Source organism: Sphaerodactylus townsendi, linkage group LG05 (assembly GCF_021028975.2).
Source record: "Sphaerodactylus townsendi isolate TG3544 linkage group LG05, MPM_Stown_v2.3, whole genome shotgun sequence".
Taxonomy (NCBI): domain Eukaryota; kingdom Metazoa; phylum Chordata; class Lepidosauria; order Squamata; family Sphaerodactylidae; genus Sphaerodactylus; species Sphaerodactylus townsendi.
In genome coordinates this window covers 54,627,772-54,646,599 of record NC_059429.1, presented here as the reverse complement: position 1 = coordinate 54,646,599, position 18,828 = coordinate 54,627,772, and the positions used below count along the sequence as shown (strand labels likewise).

Below are 18,828 nucleotides of genomic sequence, written 5' to 3'. Positions count from 1 at the left end.
CACTGTTTTATTGAAAACTGCATAGTTGTCCAATCTAACAACTTTGTTTCTCCACAGTCACAATATTCTCCTGTATGAAGATGGCCATGCTGTTGTAGCTGATTTTGGAGGTGAGAGTTTGCAGATAAAAAGAACAGCACATTTTCAGTCTCTAGAGAAGAAGGGTTAGTCATAATTGGAGAACTGATTATCATAAACTACAAACCATAACTATGTTTTCTGACTGGTCTCATGAGTTATTGGAGTTTCTGGTTCATCCTGCAGAACAGATTTTTTGTATTTATCATATAGCAAACTACTGGTATACTGACTCTGCAGTTGTAACATGCTATTATCTGGATTATTATTTTTCCCTCTAATATCAAATGAAGGCTGCAAAACAGCTCCAAGTATAACAGCATTCAGCATTTTTGCATATTTAAGAACTACTTCGATATGAAGAAAGGCACTTGTAAATTCTAAAAAAGGAGTTCTAAAAATTGTTAGATGTAGACTTGACATACTCACTGCACTCAACTGAGGACAGCTGAGTCACTTTAAAGAGAAAAAAACCCATTGAGATGGGGAAAAAGTTTTGCTGAAGTCCTGAAACAAAGAGTTTATACTGTTTTGAAAGGGACTTATGAGTTGATTTCCCAGTCATTTTTTCATATCCTCCCATGATGCCTTGATCCCTCAAGTTTGTTTGTATCCCAACTGCAATCTGCTGACACCAGCCCACTCCCATAATTCAGCAATTCCTAATGCCTAAAAAGAGAGGGGGAAAGACTCAACCAGAAGTTTGCCAGCTTGTACTGCTTCACCTTCTTTAGATATGCCAGTTTGCAGGTAAAGAGTCAGTTACAGGACTGGGAAAGAAACATGTGAAAGAAATCACGGCTGCTTTAAAACCAGCGATTTTAAAGATATAATGCAAACCTTTGGGTTGCAACCTAGTGCTTCTACTTGCAATCTATTAGTAAGAAATGTACAGTTTTCCAGAAATGTTTATAGATCTATATAAAACCAGTCTCTGAAGACCAAAACAGAACTCAGACCATCATCACAGGGTGGGTTGGCCTTCCACTATGTAGCAAGTAATATTTGGGATGGCAGGACTCAACAACTATGTCTACTGAGTACCTGAGAACAAATGATAGCGTTCTTACACAAGCAGATTAACACTTCACTTTATGAAGTACATCATTTAAACCATGTACAATGTCCTTGTGTTTCCAGCTGGTATTCCTATGCAGCAGAAATACATTAGCAATGCCAGGTCCCACTTAAAAAAAAAAGAATTCGCCTATACTTGGTCATGTTATTCAGACAGTATTTTTCTTTTCTTTTTAAATCTTAGAATCCAGATTTCTGCAGTCTTTGGATGAAGATAATATGACAAAACAACCTGGGGTTTGCCTCTTTTTTTCTTCTTCTTATACATAATTACTCTACAATATATGTGAAAACTCAGCCTACAACCAAGTAAGGAAACTAGGAATTTCTTTTGCCAGCATACATCCCATTTTACACTGACAATGTTGGTTTTTGTTTCTTTCTTATGTTAATTTTTGGTAGACAGCTTGAGATCAGCTTTTATGGCAACCAAGATTAGTGGGCACAAAATGTACTCTCTCCCTGGACTCACAAATGAGTTTCTTTTCTACATCCGTAATCATCATTAATATTTGCTTCTTATATTAGCATGTCATTTAGAATCATTTTACGACTAGTGATGGGCAAACTTTTCCCAGCTCGTTTTTAAATTAACTCAGGCCTTTGAGGTTTCTTTGGAGAAGTTTTGGAAAAACTTGGTTTTTTATAACTGATATATCTCTAAGAGCTCGGTGAGAATTTGGTGTCAAACAGTCTGATCTCTGGAGATGCCATTTCCTCCAGGGAAACTGGAGATCAGTTGTAATTCCAAAAGAACTCCACCTGAAGGTTGGCAGACCTATGCTGTTGTTCCCACTTCCCAAACAATCTTGCCTTTACAAAAGACAAGAAACTAGTAATGCTGGCAGGCAGTGGAAAAATCCTACAAAGTCTTATTCTCAAGGCCATGGTAAGAAGCAAACTTTACCTCTCAAGTGTTGGCAATTTTTAATTTCCAATGCCTACCAATTCAGTGAAATGGAAACTACAATTATGACCCATCTCCAAACTTCAAACATCAGTTCCCCTGGAGAAAATGGATACTTTTAGAGGGTGGACTCTATGGCATTGTATTGCATTGAGGTCCTTGTCCTCCCTAGTTTCCATCTCCAAATATCCAGTAGTTACCCAATCTAGATCTGACATCCCTCCCTATCCTCCACCATTGGCCAGAGAAGACCTGGCAGTAGCATGATGGTTACTGGAATGCAAGAGAAGGGCAGGTTGTAATGGCTCCTGATTCAATACAGACTATACCTTCCAGGCATCTAAGTGGCAGTGGGCACAATATATTACTTTAAGATCATCCCTTGCCACTAGTAAGTTCAGCAGTAAGGATTACCAGGTCACCAACTTCACCAACTTGGATCAGGCAACCTAACCTTCCCCCTTCCAGGGGCCGGGGGGAAGGTTAGGTTGCCCGATCCAAGTTGGTGAATTCCTGGAGATTTGGGGATGGATTTTGAAGCGAACAGGGATCTCAGTAGGATACAATACCTTATAGCCCACCATCCAAAGCATCCATTTTGCTCCAGGGAAACTGATGTCCATTGTCTGGAGATAAGCTGTAATTCCGGGGGATCCCCAGGTCCCAATTGGGGCTGGCATCGCTAACTACTGAGCATGCTCCAGATTATTCAGGCCTTAAGACTAAGTTTACCAAGTCCTCCAAAATAACCAATCAGTACTTCTGACTGCTACATTTTTTGTTTTGAGGGGCGGGGTTTAACTTGCAAGAGTAAGGGGTTGGGGGGAAAGGGGAAAGTGACTCCCCCCGCCCCCGGAAACTAGATATTAGGTCATCTGAACAACAATCCAGCATGCTCCATAATTGATATGCAAGGACAGAAGGCAAAATATTCACCTATATTGTTGATCAGATATTAATATTGTTTCCTTTGTTTCTGGTTTGAAAGCTGCTATGAAAATCTTCATATTGGTGTCTTGTTGGATGCTTATCTAGAAGTGCTTGTTACCCCAGCAAAGTTACACTCCAGGGAGTGGAGAGCCATAATCTTCAGAGAAACTTATTCTCAAACCAGCAATGAATACAATAAAAGATGTTCTGGGTTTGTGCAGACAAAGTGAAATCTAAACTGTGATTGAAAACAACATAAAAGATGTGTCAATTTGCTGCATGGATTATTGTTACCGTCCAAGCTGTCATGTCATTATTATTTTTCCTTACATTAAATTTGTTAGCAAATTTCCAGAAAGTAAATAGATATAGAAATAGAAAAAGTATCCATTCCTTTTGGAAGAAACAAAACATATTTTAATGCATTATTGATGTTTTTGTAACGTCCAGAACTTGCGCTGGATGGCCCCTGAAGTATTCACACAGTGTACTCGGTACACTGTAAAAGCCGATGTTTTCAGCTACGCTTTGTGTCTCTGGGAACTATTAACAGGGGAAATTCCATTTGCTCACCTCAAACCAGGTAAGATATATAGCAAATGAGCATCAAGACTCAACTTCTTTCTGGTACACAATAAAATAGCTGCTTTGTGAAACATGAACTCACAGTGTTGAGCTGAATGTTTTAAATATATGCACACATTGTGGGTTTCAATATTTGCTTTAAAAAAGTTGTTACATTGCACTCAGCCATGGCACTGATTGAACAACTATTGCAACACAAATTATGCTAGGCAACTTCATAAGGAATGCTAACTTGCTACCTCCAAACTCTGATTGTTAGATGCCTGACTTATTTTAGTGTTGTGTTGCAATGAATAAGCAGAGTAAATAATAAGGCTGAGATCTGAAGTGAATTGTTTTGTAAAACTTTACTAGATAACAAAATTTATTTATTTATTATTTATTTATTAACCTTTAATAGGCATAGAAGATAACAAAATAAAGTTACATTAAATATAGGAACAGCAAATTCTATCTATGCAAGGGCTCAGTCTGGATATCTTTGCAGTCTATTTGTGCCTGTGTGTCTGTATCTCCTCTTTTGCTGGAAGAAGGAGAGATCTTTCAAGAATTTCATGTAATTCCAGGCACCTGACTTCAACAGTTAACTCTTGCTTGACTGAATGAAGCAGTCACTTGTAAAATCCTAACACTTAGGCTTGTTGGACTGTTATTTTTTATTTTTTTTTGCAGTATGCATACAGCTACCTAAATGATAACCTTATGTGACTGAAATGCACAGCAAGTACAAGTAGATCAGCTTTTTGCCATCAAAGAAACAAAGCCACTGGCAGCCAGAGGTAGTCATGATTTTCTTGCCTGTACAGGCCCCATATGACATCAGAGCCACTCAGAAGCTCACCATTAGGAGACCCTCAAAAGTATAACTGTGCAATGAATAAGCTCATCCAATACACCAGAATAGCCCCATGTGCTCTGTTAGTTAATTTCCTCCAACTCAGAACAATGAGAACATACCTGAATTTTATTGAAATTTGGAGGAAGGAAAGAGGCAAAGGAGAACAAGAGTGGTGTCTGTCGTCCCTATGCTCTGCCCCTGAGATCAACTGAAATTTTCGTCAGGTCTCTGTTTTCTGTTATTAAAAGGCAAGTATTTTTAATAGTGCCAGGCACTTTCCAAATGCCAAGAAGAATACCAACTGAACCTTCTGTTTGTAAGCATGAGTTCATTGATTCTCACTAACTAGCTTCACTTGTCTTGTGCAACAGTCATCCATTCCATTTCTCCACTGGAGACAGCCAGAGTGCTCAGCTTTTCAAAGCCATTATTCTCCTGATTCATTTAAAGTTATATATTTATTGACCCTCTGTTCTCATAGTTGGGTGGTATCAGCCCCAGAAAATCCTTCTCTTCCCATTCTTCCTGAGAGTTTATTAAATCTAGATTCACATCTCTTCTGCCATTTATGGAATAACAATCATTTTACTATTCAATTTTTTTTGGTCCAGTACATATTGCTATATTTCTCATACTGAAGTCTTTCCTATATATATAGGAAAGACTTCAGTATATATATTAACACCACTTTTCTGTCATATTTTTTTTGCACTTGTAACTTTTTAATCTATTTTTTTTTTCATTTCTTTGTTATGATCAACACACAATGCTTGGTTTTCTGGAAGCATCCTGAATATGCAAGGAATTGATACAAGACACCAGTTGCCTCAGTCTGATATCAGTAGTTTGTGCCTTTGTATAAAATGGATTAAAAGCATTAATAACAAGACCTAATTATTTTGCTCTTATTTCTAGTTTGCGCATGTTCAAAAAATTCTGAAGTGCCAAAATGGACTTAACTGCTTCATACTGCAGGTGTCACATTTTGGAATGTGCCCATGTTACATTCTCTGCAGACAGAAAATTCACATAGCAAGTAAAGGCAGAGAGCAGAGCTTTTGTCTTTTCTTTTCTTTTTTTGTATAATTAACTTTTTGTTGTCATCAGTTTTTTTAAAATATAGAAGAATATTCAGAGTTGGAACCCATCACCTATGACCTGAAGTCGAGCAGCCCATTCTACTGCTTTAGGGCTGTATCACAACCCAGATATATGAACCAACTTCCCTGCCTCCTCTCGCTTTCATTTCCAAACATGGAAATATCCTGAAATATCTTCTCTGCTGGACTAAGAATTATTTATAGTGGGTTGTATCCAGCGTAATCTATTTCAAAGCAAACTTTGCAGAGCAGGACTTTTTGCTTTTGTGCTGATGGACTCTTCTGCACAACCTTTGGGTAGTGGAAGAAGGAGTAGAAACCCAGAAAAGGGCAGTGCCAAGGCCAGTTGCTTTCTTGGGTAGGAAACTTACCTGCACTGAGGCTTTTGGGGAGATTTTTAAACTTGTACATGTTGAAGTTCATACTTTTAAAAGGTGACCCTCAATTTATCCAGTATTGTTACTTCAAGCTTTTATCCTGCCCCCAAGTGGGGATAGGCAAACTGCTTTTATTTCATCCTAATATTAAAGTAACAGCTTTTAAAAATAACACTAATCTAAACTTTTTTTTAAAAGATCCACGACTTGCTGGGGTATTGAGCCATGATTAATTTTTCACCTTTTTAAAACAATACATGAAGCCAGAAGGGAAGGTGGAAAGCAAGCATATTAGAAAGAATAAAAGAGTAACTAGGCTGAAAACTGTTTCAGTGCAGACATAATTGAAGTGAAAAGGTAACAACCCATTACTTAAGCACTAAGTGCCAACCAATTAAACCACTGCAATGGTGTTTATCCATCAGATGATGTTGGGTAGTTAAAGATCTGTGGTGAAGATGAATTACACTTAATGACCAGTCTAAATCTGAAAGATTAAACTGTTTGGGATCACTGAAACAGCTTCTTTTTAAATGGTCTGTACAAAGGTTAGTTCCTTCTTTAAGGAAGGACCAGAAGGGCATAGTAGAGCTATGCAAATGTTCAAATCTCTGTTTGAATTTCCTGTATTATCTGTAGTAGCTGCAAACCAGCTAGAATATCTGCATGACAAAATCAGGTAGCAAGATAGGAATGAATTCTAACTGAAATAATCACTTCAAACATTATTCTGCAGGTGAGTGCATGCTTTAACTTCAGGTGTGAAACTTGCCACTCAGGACTTGTTCATAAATTATTGTAATGCTATTCTATCTAGGACCTCTTCCTCACGGGCCAATAAACACGACCTTAAGATGCTAAATAACCCATTTGGTGGGTGGGGAATTTGCACAAATCCTGCCCCCAAAACAAGTCTGTTTTTTTAAATTGCTAAACAAGCAATTCTTTTCAGAAATCCCAGGTTGCAGCCACTTGCAAGCAAATAGTCAGGCAGGAGGTGCCATAATTCCTATGGTCACTATAAGCCAGTAACATATTTCCAGCACATAACACATGCTCAGAACCACTGTAGAATACAAACAAAAACAAAATATATTCATCCACACACCCACTTTTTTTTCTTGGCATATTCTTTCACTGTATCTACAAAAAAATCTAAAACTTCATATTGTGACAAGGATTCTAGTGAGAAGTGCCAATGGCACAAAATAATTGATTCACATGACAAATGCTGTAATGAGAATTTGATGTCGTTTAAAAGAATTAAGCCAGTTGAGTTAAAATCTCAAGACAGCAATCATGTGGTATCCCTCGGAAGCAATACACTTTAGTAATATATCATTTTTAAATGCTGGGATTTTATAAGGCTCTTGCTGTAAGGCAAAAATGTGTTTACTTTAATATTCTACCTAGAGTACTTTAAAAATTGTTGTGGGGGAAGGTACATGTATATGTGTGATTGTGTATGTAAGAGCACAAATGAAAATTCCAGCAATCTTCTTTCAGCCAGGAGCTCTAGCATATACAGAAAAATATTAAAGTTTATGAGGATTTATTTTCCTATTTAGAAATTTACCTTACAATTAATATTGATATGATGCAAAATCGCAGCTTGCTTTAAAAGCCTGAACTCTGGTGCCCGTTTATCTACATGGTGAGTGACTGCAATTTGGTTGGATATTGAAAGTGGCTCAGTCATTCCCTCTTTAATGAATGTGATTTATTAGAGTGTCTTCTGTGGAATGAGGGTCAGTGGGTGGCTCTTTCTAGGACAACAATTCAAAAGAGTCAATATTGCTGTGGCAACAGATATTTGTCACAACCTATCTGAGATGTTCCATGGGGCAGAGCAGATTTATGCACATATCAATGAGTTGGCACATGTATATAATTTGTTCAGTTGGGACAGATGGGTATTCAGTTGGATGTTCATCCAAGCAGGGTGTATTCTATCCACATGCGTTGCTGTGAATGGAATCTGCATTCCAGTTATCACCCTAACCCCCTTCACTTGTAAGTAGTCACATGTTTAGCAGTTTGTTTATATAATGTGAAGACTTCATTCATGTGTCACACTATTCATTTGATCTTTAACAATGTTCTATTTGTTAAATCCATTGCCCAACACTGTACCAGAAGAGAAATATATATTATAAAGGACTCAACAATCAGTGTGAATTAAGGACTTTTTATTTAATTTTTTAATACTTCCTCTCTAGAATACTTGCTCGAGGAGGTTCACAAAATAGCAATGATAAGGATTTCATACCACATTACTTATATGTACTGCATCTGTTTTGTACAGACTGTTTATTTCCAAGAAAATTTAGATGCAGAACAGATATTTTTTATGAAGTCCATTTTTTTAATATTAGTTTTCATTCAAGATTGTTTTTTTTTAATCTAGCACATTAAATTTGCAGTTACTTTTCTAAATCCTTCATGACCAATAAAAAACAAGATGCATAAAAAGACTCTCTGGATCCAGATTAGTTTAGAACAGGGGTAGGGAACCTGCGGCTCGAGAGCCGCATGCGGCTCTTCTGCCCTTGCACTGCGGCTCCACGAGCCAAGCCGCCGGCCTCATCCTTGCCCACCCTGCAGGCAGCAGGGCAGGTGCACCAACTGCCCACTGCCGGCTGGGCTGCGCCATGGGCTTCCCCTCTCGCCCGCCCCGTTGGAGCGGGGCGGGCGCTTTTCCGGTGGCTGGCGAGGCTGAGCTGCTGGCCCCATCCTTGCCTGCCCTGCAGGCAGCAGGGTGGACGCATCCATGCGCTTCTCAGAATGAGCAGAGTAAAAGGTAAAAAACCCCAATATATACAGTGTCATCTTTATTTTAAATGTCAAAAATTATTTGCGGCTCCAAGTGTTTCTTTTCCCGTGGAAAACGGGTCCAAATGGCTCTTTGAGTGTTAAAGGTTCCCTACCCCTGGTTTAGAATATCAAGCACTGGCTGGCAGAAGCTACTTTCCAGGCTCTGCTTCACAATCCAAAATATACATCCAAAACTTTACCAGGTCAAGGACGGTGGATTCCACTTTATGGGGAAGGAGTTGGGATTTTATTCTTGTTTACTTTTCTACATTGGTCGATTCTTCACGGGCAAATTATCTCGTGATACTCAGGACAAAAATCATGGTTTGGGCAAGGACTCCCCATGGCTTAAGTGCCCAACTCAGCTTCATCCCAGTTCTGGCATGCGCTCTGCCCCTTATCACGTATTTTTTAAAAATCAGCAAAGAAGTGCAGCTTTCTGAAAAACACACACTGAAGCCAGTTTGCGGGGGTGATTCAGGGGACAGAGTCAGCTTATTTTTCCCACCCTAGGGAGTGATGTGGAGCCTTCCAACCAATCAGAGTGCAGTGGGTTGTGTGCAGAGTGTGCGCACCTTTTTTTGTGCACTCATCGGGACTATGGAGAAACGCTTCTGCGAAGAGGGGAACAGCAAACGTGCACATGTGTGTAGCAAGGACTGGTTGACAAATGAATAACAAAGCTGCGCATCTACAAAGCTGTGTGTGAAAAACAAGCCAAGGGTAGAGTATTGTTCCCGCTCCAACACAATAGCCAATCAGAAGAAAGCAGCTAAAATGCAGAGGCAGGGAAATTCTGCCTATGCATCTATGTAGCTGCGCACAAAAAAGTTTTTAAAAAGATACCGCCCAACACAACACATCAGCCAATCAGGATAAGGAAGAAAAGATCCACTGAGCAGATCGCACATTTGTGGGGAGTGTTGCATTGCTTGAAACTGTGATAGACTTTTAGGTCCTCATTAGTTGCATGCTGCAGTGGAGAGGGAGAAGCCGCAATAAAAGGGTGCTGTATTTTTTTGGAACCAGGGTGTATCTGGCTTAATTTCTCAGTGGGAAATCCACCATTATTATTTTAACCCACCTTGGGCCATGGGAGAAGATGGAATGTATACATTTAAACAAATAAATGAAATGAAACTATAAATGTATTGCTTTGCATTGAGATAGTCTGGAAGTTTGTTCTGCCAGTGCCTGGTCAAATAAAAGGAAGTATATTATGTACATTTAGTGCATTAAAATGTCCTAAATAAATGTGCTTATGAACAGAGTGGTGAATTTAATCCACATTCCTGATCTTGGAGCAAGATTAGGGTGGTTCAAACTGCTTATTTAGTCATAGGCACCAGCCAAGCCTCAGGCCATTCCGGCGTGGGCCACCAACAGCACCTCAGGGACTGTAAAAACACTGCCCCTGAGGCACTGTTTGCACAGCTGCCGCGCTGTGCTTTCCCCCCAAAACAGCGGGCGAGTCTTTTGGAAAATGGCTTCTTCCCGCCGGTGCTGTGTGAAGCTCACTGGTGTGAGGGCGCCACTTTTAAGTGCTTCCGGTTTGTTTTGTTTACCTATCTTTTCTCCCTGCAAAGCTCTGGAGGGCGAGAGGGACACACCCATGCTGCCCTCTGGCCCCCAAGGGTCAGAGGGCAGTATGGACATGTCCCTTCTTCCATCAAGAGCTTCACAGGGAGAAAAGGTAGGTAAACAAAACAAACTGGAAGCGGCTCTGTGTGGAGCCACCCCTGCGGCCCGCAGCAGTGTCAGGACCACCCAAACGGGACCGTGTGATCGGTCCCGAGGCTCCACCAGCATAAATTATGCCAGTGGCCAGCTGCTTCTTCTGGTTGTGTGGAAATGACCTCAGATCAGAATTGTTGTGACCTATTATCTATATAATGGATTTTGTTTTATGTCATTTTAGTGTTGCTTGCTTTGGAAGCTGTTTTTCATCTCCAGGAAGTGCTTGCACAGTTCAATACTTAAAAAAAATCATTCCTACAAATGGCCTCTCTGGTTCCATTTGCACTCCATTCAGTTAGAAATCAATCCATGGTAGAGAAGATAAAAGCCAGTTTATACTATAAGGGATCTTGTTCTTGTCATGCCATTCCCATGAAATCAGATCATATCTATTCCCATGCTCTGAATCTTTGAGGAATAACTAATTGTGGAGTATATATCCATACTGTGCATTTTTGGATAAATAATATTTCAACTTTATTGTCATTTTTTAAAATTTGCAGCTGCAGCAGCAGCAGATATGGCCTACCATCACATCAGGCCTCCCATAGGCTATTCAATCCCTAAACCCATATCATCATTGTTAATGAGGGGCTGGAATGCATGTCCAGAGGTAAGTTATTCCACTTAATTTCCTGTGCAATTAATTGGATCTGAAGGTTCTGTTCTATTAACAGAGTAGCCCAACTCCAATGCAAGAAGAAGGCTTCTGCTGGCCCAAGGAGACTGTTACCAGCAAAACACACCTCTTTGCTGGAGTGAAGCTCTTTGCACTGGCAGAAGGCCCTGAGTATTGGAAGAAAATTCCATTGCTAGCAGAACAGATTTTGGGCTCCAAGCAACAGGGTTCTGATAGAAAACACAAAACAAAAAGTGCCTACTTGCTTGTTTCAATCTGAACATATTGTTACTTACCATTGAGTGAAATACAGTTTCTAGTGAATGTGAAAAAGCTATGCTACTGCTTTTAGTCAAGAGACACTTTGGTCCTAATGAAACCTGAGATTGAGTATTTCCTCAAATGCCACATAAACAGTTAATACCTACCCCATTGGTTGAAACTTTTTTCTCATAAGAATTAGAAATTCAGTTTAAAGCAGTTTTGTTCAGATATACATGTAACAAAGGTACATGTGTCACAGATGGTTTTATTAATTTAGAATATGGGCCCTCCAATAATTTCAGCTACTGACTTTCTCCAGGGAGAGCAGATGGACCACTGCACTGATTTTCCTGTAATTCTGTACTGAGCAGCTGTTATATACTATGTTGATCACTACCAGGCAAATCGTACAGGATCTACTTGAAATAATAATAGTGACATTCTTCTTGAATGTGAGCAATGCCTTGTAATTTATTGTGCCTGCTGGAGGGTATAATCCTCAGCAGTAGCTCTTTTCCAAATCCTCACTCAAATTGTTGGTGTTTTCTTTTTCCACATGCAAGCAAAGATCCAGGCTACTCCACAGGCATGCAGTTTTGTTTTTGCAAAGGGCTCAGGCCACCATCCAAAATCCCTCTGAGTGATTCTATGCGGGTAAAAGGGTTTTCAGAATGGAACCATAGAGAGAGAGAGAGAGAGAGAGAGAGAGAGAGAGAGAGAGAGAGAGAGAGAGAGAGAGAGAAAGAAAATATCCTGTTCAAAGTGAACATTACCTTTCACAATTTGAGAAGGGAATAATCCATCCCCAATAATTATACACTCTTTTGAAATCATAGCTTTATGTGGCAGAAATTAGCCTCCACAGATTCTGTATCTAATAATAATAGCCATATTAAAGCAGAATCTGCTGCATTCAAGTACTCCAGCCATTTCTAGCCCATTATGTCTTTGAAGAGGAGACAATTAATAGATAAGTTTGCTATATGCCCAGGTCCTGGCTTGTCATTATAATGGATGCAAGAGTGGAATTTTTCTCCAGATCAGAGTGGAGACTGATGTTGTTCATGGTTTTGTTTTTGTATTTTTAAACTATCAGCAAAGTCCATTGAGGGGAAGATGCAATGGGCCCTAGCAAAGGGTGGGAAGGAAGCAGTGGAACTGGGAGAACAGGCATCTCCTCCCATAATGGACTTTTGGGGGGCTATAGCGGCCTCCCCACCCCCTGCTCCAGTGCAAGACTTGTCACCTACCTGATCCTGGGTTTGTGGCTGGAGGGTGGGAGATATCAGAAAGATCTGACTTGGGGTAAGTGGGAAGGAATGAATTGGGGGAAGATGGAAAGAAGTGGGTTGGAGTGGGGGGAGGGTGGGAAAGTGTGGCATGGGTGGGGAGAGAGTGGAATGAGGGGGCTCAGGGTGGGGAGAGGCTGGAATGGGGAGGCTTGGGGGAAGGAAGAGTTGGAAGGTGATGCTTGGGGTGCTGGAGGGTAGAAAGGGGAGGCTTGGGGGTAGAAGGATGGAATGGGGATCCTTGGGTGTGGGAGGGTTAGAAGGTGTAGTTTGGGCATGGGGAGAGTTGTAAGGTGTGGCTTGGGATGCAGGAAGAGTTGGAAGCTATTGAAGGAGGGTGGGAAGGTGAGGATTGAGGGAGGGTGAGGGAGGAATGGGGGTGGTTGGGATGGGGAGAGCTAGGTCTGGGCCCCGTGGAGCAGTGGGTGCTGAGGCCCCACTGCTCCAGCTGCTGAGGCTGTTTAGGTGGGGGAAAACAGGAGGGCTTAAACAGAGCTGGGGAGAAGTGGGTGGCCAGGTGCCACTGCTCCATGGCCTGGGGGCAGGCTGTTGGGGTGGGGAGGAGGCAGGGGGCTTTTAAGGGCCCTGGGAGCAGCAGGTGCTGTTGGGGTGGGGGAAGCAGGAGGCATTGTGCCAGTCTAAGGAGCAGCAGGCAGCCAGACACTGCTGCTCCATGGCCCAGAAGCAGCCTATTGGCATTGGGGGAGGAAGGCAGAAGGCAGAAAGAAGGCAGAAGGCATTCTGCCGGGCCAGGGAACAGTGGGCAGCAAGGCGCCCAGGAATGGCCTGTTGGGGTTGAAGCGCCACTGTTCTGCAGGTGACCTGTGGGGTGGAGGGAGGCAGGAGGGCTTCTTCAGGCCTGGGGAGCAGTGGACAGTTGGGATGGGAGAGAGGTGGAAGGGCTTATGTGGGTCTGCGTAGCAGCAAGCGCTAAGACATCACTGCTCTGCTGCCCAGGATGGGGTTCTGGGGCATTTTCCTCGGTTAGGGGAAGGCATGCGAGGGAGGGGATGGAATGTTACCCACAAATGGGTGAGCAGGACTTACTTCATGATTGGTGAATGGTTCGTCGTCACGACATTCCATCCAGTGGTGGGATCCAAAAATTTTAATAACAGGTTCCGATGGTGGTGGGATTCAAAAAGTGGCGCCACCGCACACACGCACCTCCAGTCCCTATTGGACAGGAAGGTTGCTTTAGTAACCCCTTCTCAGCACTCAGAAAAAATTATTAACCACTTCTAGAGAAGTGGTGAGAACTGGTTGGATCCCAACTCTGATTCCATCCCTTAGCCTCTTATTGGTTAGGATTTTTGAGAGAGTATTTTGTGATTTCCATTGTGACATATGGGTTGGTTGACTGGCCCGAGCCATCTGTTTTGCTATTTTATAACTTTTACATGACACATCTTGTTCTCTTTGTGCTATATTCATGGTACATTGTTACACGTATCATATGGAATACAGTTCAGGTAGTAGGAGTTTGAGCAGAGTCAGGTTTTTGGACTAGATTTTATTTCAATGGGCCTTAGCACTTTTATTTCAATGGTTGCCATGACACCTAGGAATACCATTGCAGCGCCTACTATTTCAGCAGTGATTTTATTGTAATACCTGTTGACAATCTTCAGTTTGTACAAAAATATGAAGCTTACTTATCATTTCACATCAAAATAAGTCTCACTGTATGATATAAAAATTCAGGTGCATAAAGTTGTTGTCATTTCTTGCTTTAAATTCTAACTGTACACCCTTCTGTGGTTGTAGATGAATTCATGTCCTCATCAAATGCTTTCTATACTTGTTCCAATATTTAGGTCAATTAAAATTAATCGTGAAGTGAAGTGAATGAGAACTCCTGTATTTACATAAGTGTCACAACATTTGTGTCTGAGGAAACTGGAAAGAGGCTGGGATTAGGCTTTGTGTAGCAATAATTAGATAATATGGTCATTAAAATATGAAACCCTGAAAGCTGAAAAATGAGTTTGACACCTAAATTTGGGGGGCTATCTTCTCAAGGCAAAGAAAAATTGGCAAGGCTTGTCTTTGAAGGCCTTCCAGACTGGTTTCTAGCAGTCAGCTACATCATGGATTAAAGGTAAAGTGTACAAAGCCTTATACAAAGTACAGAGCTGATACATACTCAGTCTTTCCACCTACATTCCACTTTATTTTATTCTTTCTGGCTTGGATTGGTAGGGTTGCAAACCTTCATGTGGTGGCTGGAGTTCACCTGGGATTATAACTAATTATAACTGATTATAACTTTGAAGTCCCTCCCCTCCTCTAAACCTAACTCCACACCTCTCAGGTTCCGTCCCAAAACTCCTGATATGTCCCAACCCATAGCTGGCAGCCAGATTGAACATTCTTCAAGTTACCCTTTGGCGGTAGTATGATAACAAAGAAATTAAGCAGTTAACACTTTCCCACCAAAATTCATTAGTTTATAGGGCTTGGTTGAGAGCTTTTAAATTTTGGCTTCGCCTGCATTTCTCGCATGATGAGCACTCGCTGATTCACCTACTTTTGTCTGATACTCAGGCTAATCCATGGTTCTCTCTGATCGAAAGAAAGATTGAATCACTTGGTATATCTCTCGACTCGCTTTTCCCGCTATCTAGTTCAGAATCCTACAACTTGTTAAAACAAAAATTGTTGGAAAGCGAATGGATTAATTTATTTAGGGCTGCTATGAAAACTTGTTCACCCTTACATCTTTCAATACCCCTATATCAAAACAGGATGGCTCCCTATTTGTATTTTTTGACTAATCCAATGCAGAGAAGAGCCCTCACACTTGCTCGCTTCAATGTTTTCCCCTCCGCTTTATTGCGTGGTAGATTTAACAACTTGGAAATGAGCGAAAGGGTATGCTCTTGTGGTGAACAACAAATTGAAACATTGGCACATCAACTGCTTTGCTGCCCTAAATCTGCTAATATCAGATCAAAATATTCCAACATTCTTTCTAGGATACCTAGTGAAATGGAAGAATCAAGTAGACTTCCTTTCCTTCTGGACAATTCTGACAATGAAACTTGTGAATTGGTTGCACAATTTTTACTGGAGGTGATGCACAATCAATAATTTATATTTTATCTTAAACCTTTGTATTTGTATACCTTTTATCTTAAACCTTTGTATTTGTATACCTTTTATCTCAGGTTTTTTATTGTGTTATGATTATTGTTATGCCAAATAAAGGCTTATTATTATTATTATTATTATACTTTCCCACCAATGATCTCCATATCAGAAAATGTTTCACCTGCAAATTTCTGCATGTCATTGTAGCAGAGCTAGCAAAGAAAGCTGACAATCCAGACACAGTGTGCTCCATTAGGCATCAAATTGATTTAGCTAAAAGTGAGAAAGTGACCCAAATTAGCCAAACTGTCAGTTTGATTTTTTTCTTGTACACTGTAAGCTACCTCTGTCATAGATATTTTCCCGTTCTGTTTTTCCTGAGTGCATCCTATTCCTTCTCTTTGCAAAAAAAGCTAAACATAGCTGATAGTGTATTATCTTGCTCAAGAGACAAATCCTAGATTTTTGATATGTTAAGATATTTATTGTTAAAAACCTTAAATTAACAACAATGAAGAGTCTTTTGGATTTGTCAAAACCCTTGCTGTACAGAAATTTCTGTGAATATTTAAACTAATTAATTTCAATTTTGTTGATAAATGGTGGTAATCGCTCCACCTAGTGGCTACAAGTAATAAATTAAGTTTGGTGTAGAAGCCAATGAGAGACCACTGGTATACTTCTACATTCTTCATTCATCATATCAGAATTCAGTTATTTTTTTAAAAAAAGCTTTGTGCCACCTTTTAATAAGAGAAATTATACAACATTCTCCAAAGATGCACAGAATGGGCAGTCAGATCTGGGAAAACACATCCCATTCGAAACAGGCAGGGTCAGGATGTTAAGATACTAAGGCGTTTTCTGCATGCCCTAATTATCCTGGGGGGAAATTGGTTGTTTGTATCTTGGTTTCTCCCTTTGCGCGGCTGCCTGTTATTATGTTAAGACTGGGATGAAGTACTCCAGTTAATTATGCACGAGCTCCTGGTTTATTTTCATTTTCAACTCAAACGTTTCCGCGCATGCGCAAACATTCCCATTTTTCTGATGTTCTGATTGGCTGTAGCTGTGGGGCGAGGAGAGCAGCGGTGAGGTGGGATAAATAAACCGGTTTGTCTCCCATGGTGTTTGCATGGCAGTGGGATCGGTGCGGGGTCTTTCCAGTGAACTGACAATTTAGCGATTTTTGAAAACCCTGGGATAAGGGAAATCTCGCGGGGTGGGGGGACCATTTAGGAATGGAAGCCATGCAAACATCATGCACAGACTGGGATATTTCACCTCCCCATCCCAGGATATTTGGTCCATGTGGAAAACGCCTAAGACAAGTGCCTACTCATCTTTTCTAACAGGTCATGTCTGGCTAGACATTCATAATGAGATTTTTGGAACTTGTAAATGAACTCCCCAAACAAAAACTTATAGAATAATAAGCTTAAAACAATTTTCCCTTTGTTTTTAGAATATAAAATTATTCACAGGGAATATTGAGATGTTTCTCAATCCTTCAGGGCAATACTGGCTCCATCCATCACAGCTTGACAAAGCACATCCCTGAAGCACAAACTAAATGTCAAGGCTGTGTTATTTTGTTTTCTCTCTTCAGCCCTCATTGTCACCCATCCCCCCTGCTCATAGCTGGGGAAATTTAGTTCAATTCTGAGGCACAAGACCAGCATATTTATCAGTGCTTGCTGGGCATAGTTCATGTGCTAAGTCAACACATAGGTATTATTATATCCTAACAAAGTGACTGGTCCAAATTCCACATGGCAATTTTTGAGTGTTTTGTTTTACACAAAATTAGAGCAAATGTTATGTCAGAGGTCAGCAACAGAGAATGTCAAGCTACAACTACATTTGATGGTGACTATTTACAATTACATTCAACACAGGGATATCTATGAAACAATTATATAGAGCCCCACTGATAGAATATGTCAAACTTTATTGATACAAAACCCATTTTTAGGACCTAACTTCAGTTAGATGATGTTGGAGGCTAAGAGGTTAGTAGGGTTGTCCACATAGCCTCATTAAATACTGGAAGATTTTGAAAGTGGTGCCTCAGGAAGGTAGAATTTGGAGAGGATGTGATATCGCTTCTGGGTAACGCTCTAGAAATTTTCCCAAATGTCTATGCTCAAAACCATAGAGACAAGGGGGAATACCTAGAATACCACTATGAAGGCCAATTTCTGGCCTTTTTTTCTCCCACTATTCATTTTTTTTTCAAGGAGCAGGAGTTTGGCAACCATAGGCAGGCAAATAGCAAGCCTTGAGATTAATGCTCCAGGATCATATCTAGAAGCCCACAGTTCTTATCACACAAGGCCTGTTTCAGTTAGCAGAAATATTTGAAGCTCCAACAGAAGATCAGGAAAAGCATATTCAGGGCAGATGGACTTTTAGCCACCTTTCTAGCAAACTGCACACCAGAAATTTAGAGATTATCTGAACAGACTAGCTGCCTTTGATCATAATATATCATTTCATTTAGTCAAACTACATGTACCATGTTCAGATCTTCAAGCATGTATCCTTAAATTTCAGTCAACCAAAACAAATCCTTTTGCCCCATGACTACTAATGCAGTAAAAAAAGTATGTAATCCAATCACCAAAATTGCTCCTTTACTTAGGAAATTTAAATAAATTTAGTGCAAATATGTCTAATATAATCCTTAGCTTCCAATCTGGTAGCCCCAGCCTTGGGGAAAATAATTTTCTAGGTTTTCCCCCACATAATCTCATTCCCAATGACAGCACCACTTCTTAGCCCTTCAAAAATGCAAGTCTGTTTTGCACAGTGCAAAAACAGATTATCTGTGGGAGATCTTAAAAAGAGGCAAATGCTTCTTTTCACTCCATACAGCCAAAATAAGACTTCTAGGAACTGTCTTAAAAAGAGGCGACTTCTGGTTTGGTTCTGGACATTAAAGGTGTCAGAGGGGAAAGGGGGCTCTCTGAATGAATTGTACACATTCTATGAAGCGCACTTAGTCAAAGAGTGTTTAACTTCTTTCATATTGTACATGTCATGTGATTAAGAAGACTACGCAATCTTATTTTTGCTTGATTTTTAATTTTTGGACATTAAGACGGAGATATACCTTTA

General features: G+C 40.4%; 1 protein-coding gene across 2 annotated transcripts in view; it reads left to right on the top strand.

The window, feature by feature from the left end:
• Window positions 1-18,828, top strand: part of TNNI3K (TNNI3 interacting kinase) — a 236,284-nt gene that overhangs the window by 164,336 nt on the left and 53,120 nt on the right. Inside the window, exons 18-21 of one of the 2 annotated variants that reach the window (XM_048497322.1) lie at window positions 58-110; window positions 1,340-1,392; window positions 3,443-3,575; window positions 10,947-11,056. In XM_048497322.1, coding sequence (XP_048353279.1) covers window positions 58-110; window positions 1,340-1,392; window positions 3,443-3,575; window positions 10,947-11,056 — 349 coding nt within the window. Of the gene's footprint in view, window positions 1-57; window positions 111-1,339; window positions 1,393-3,442; window positions 3,576-5,200; window positions 5,248-10,946; window positions 11,057-18,828 lie in introns of those variants that run through there. The other variant, XM_048497323.1, reaches the window with a different exon arrangement.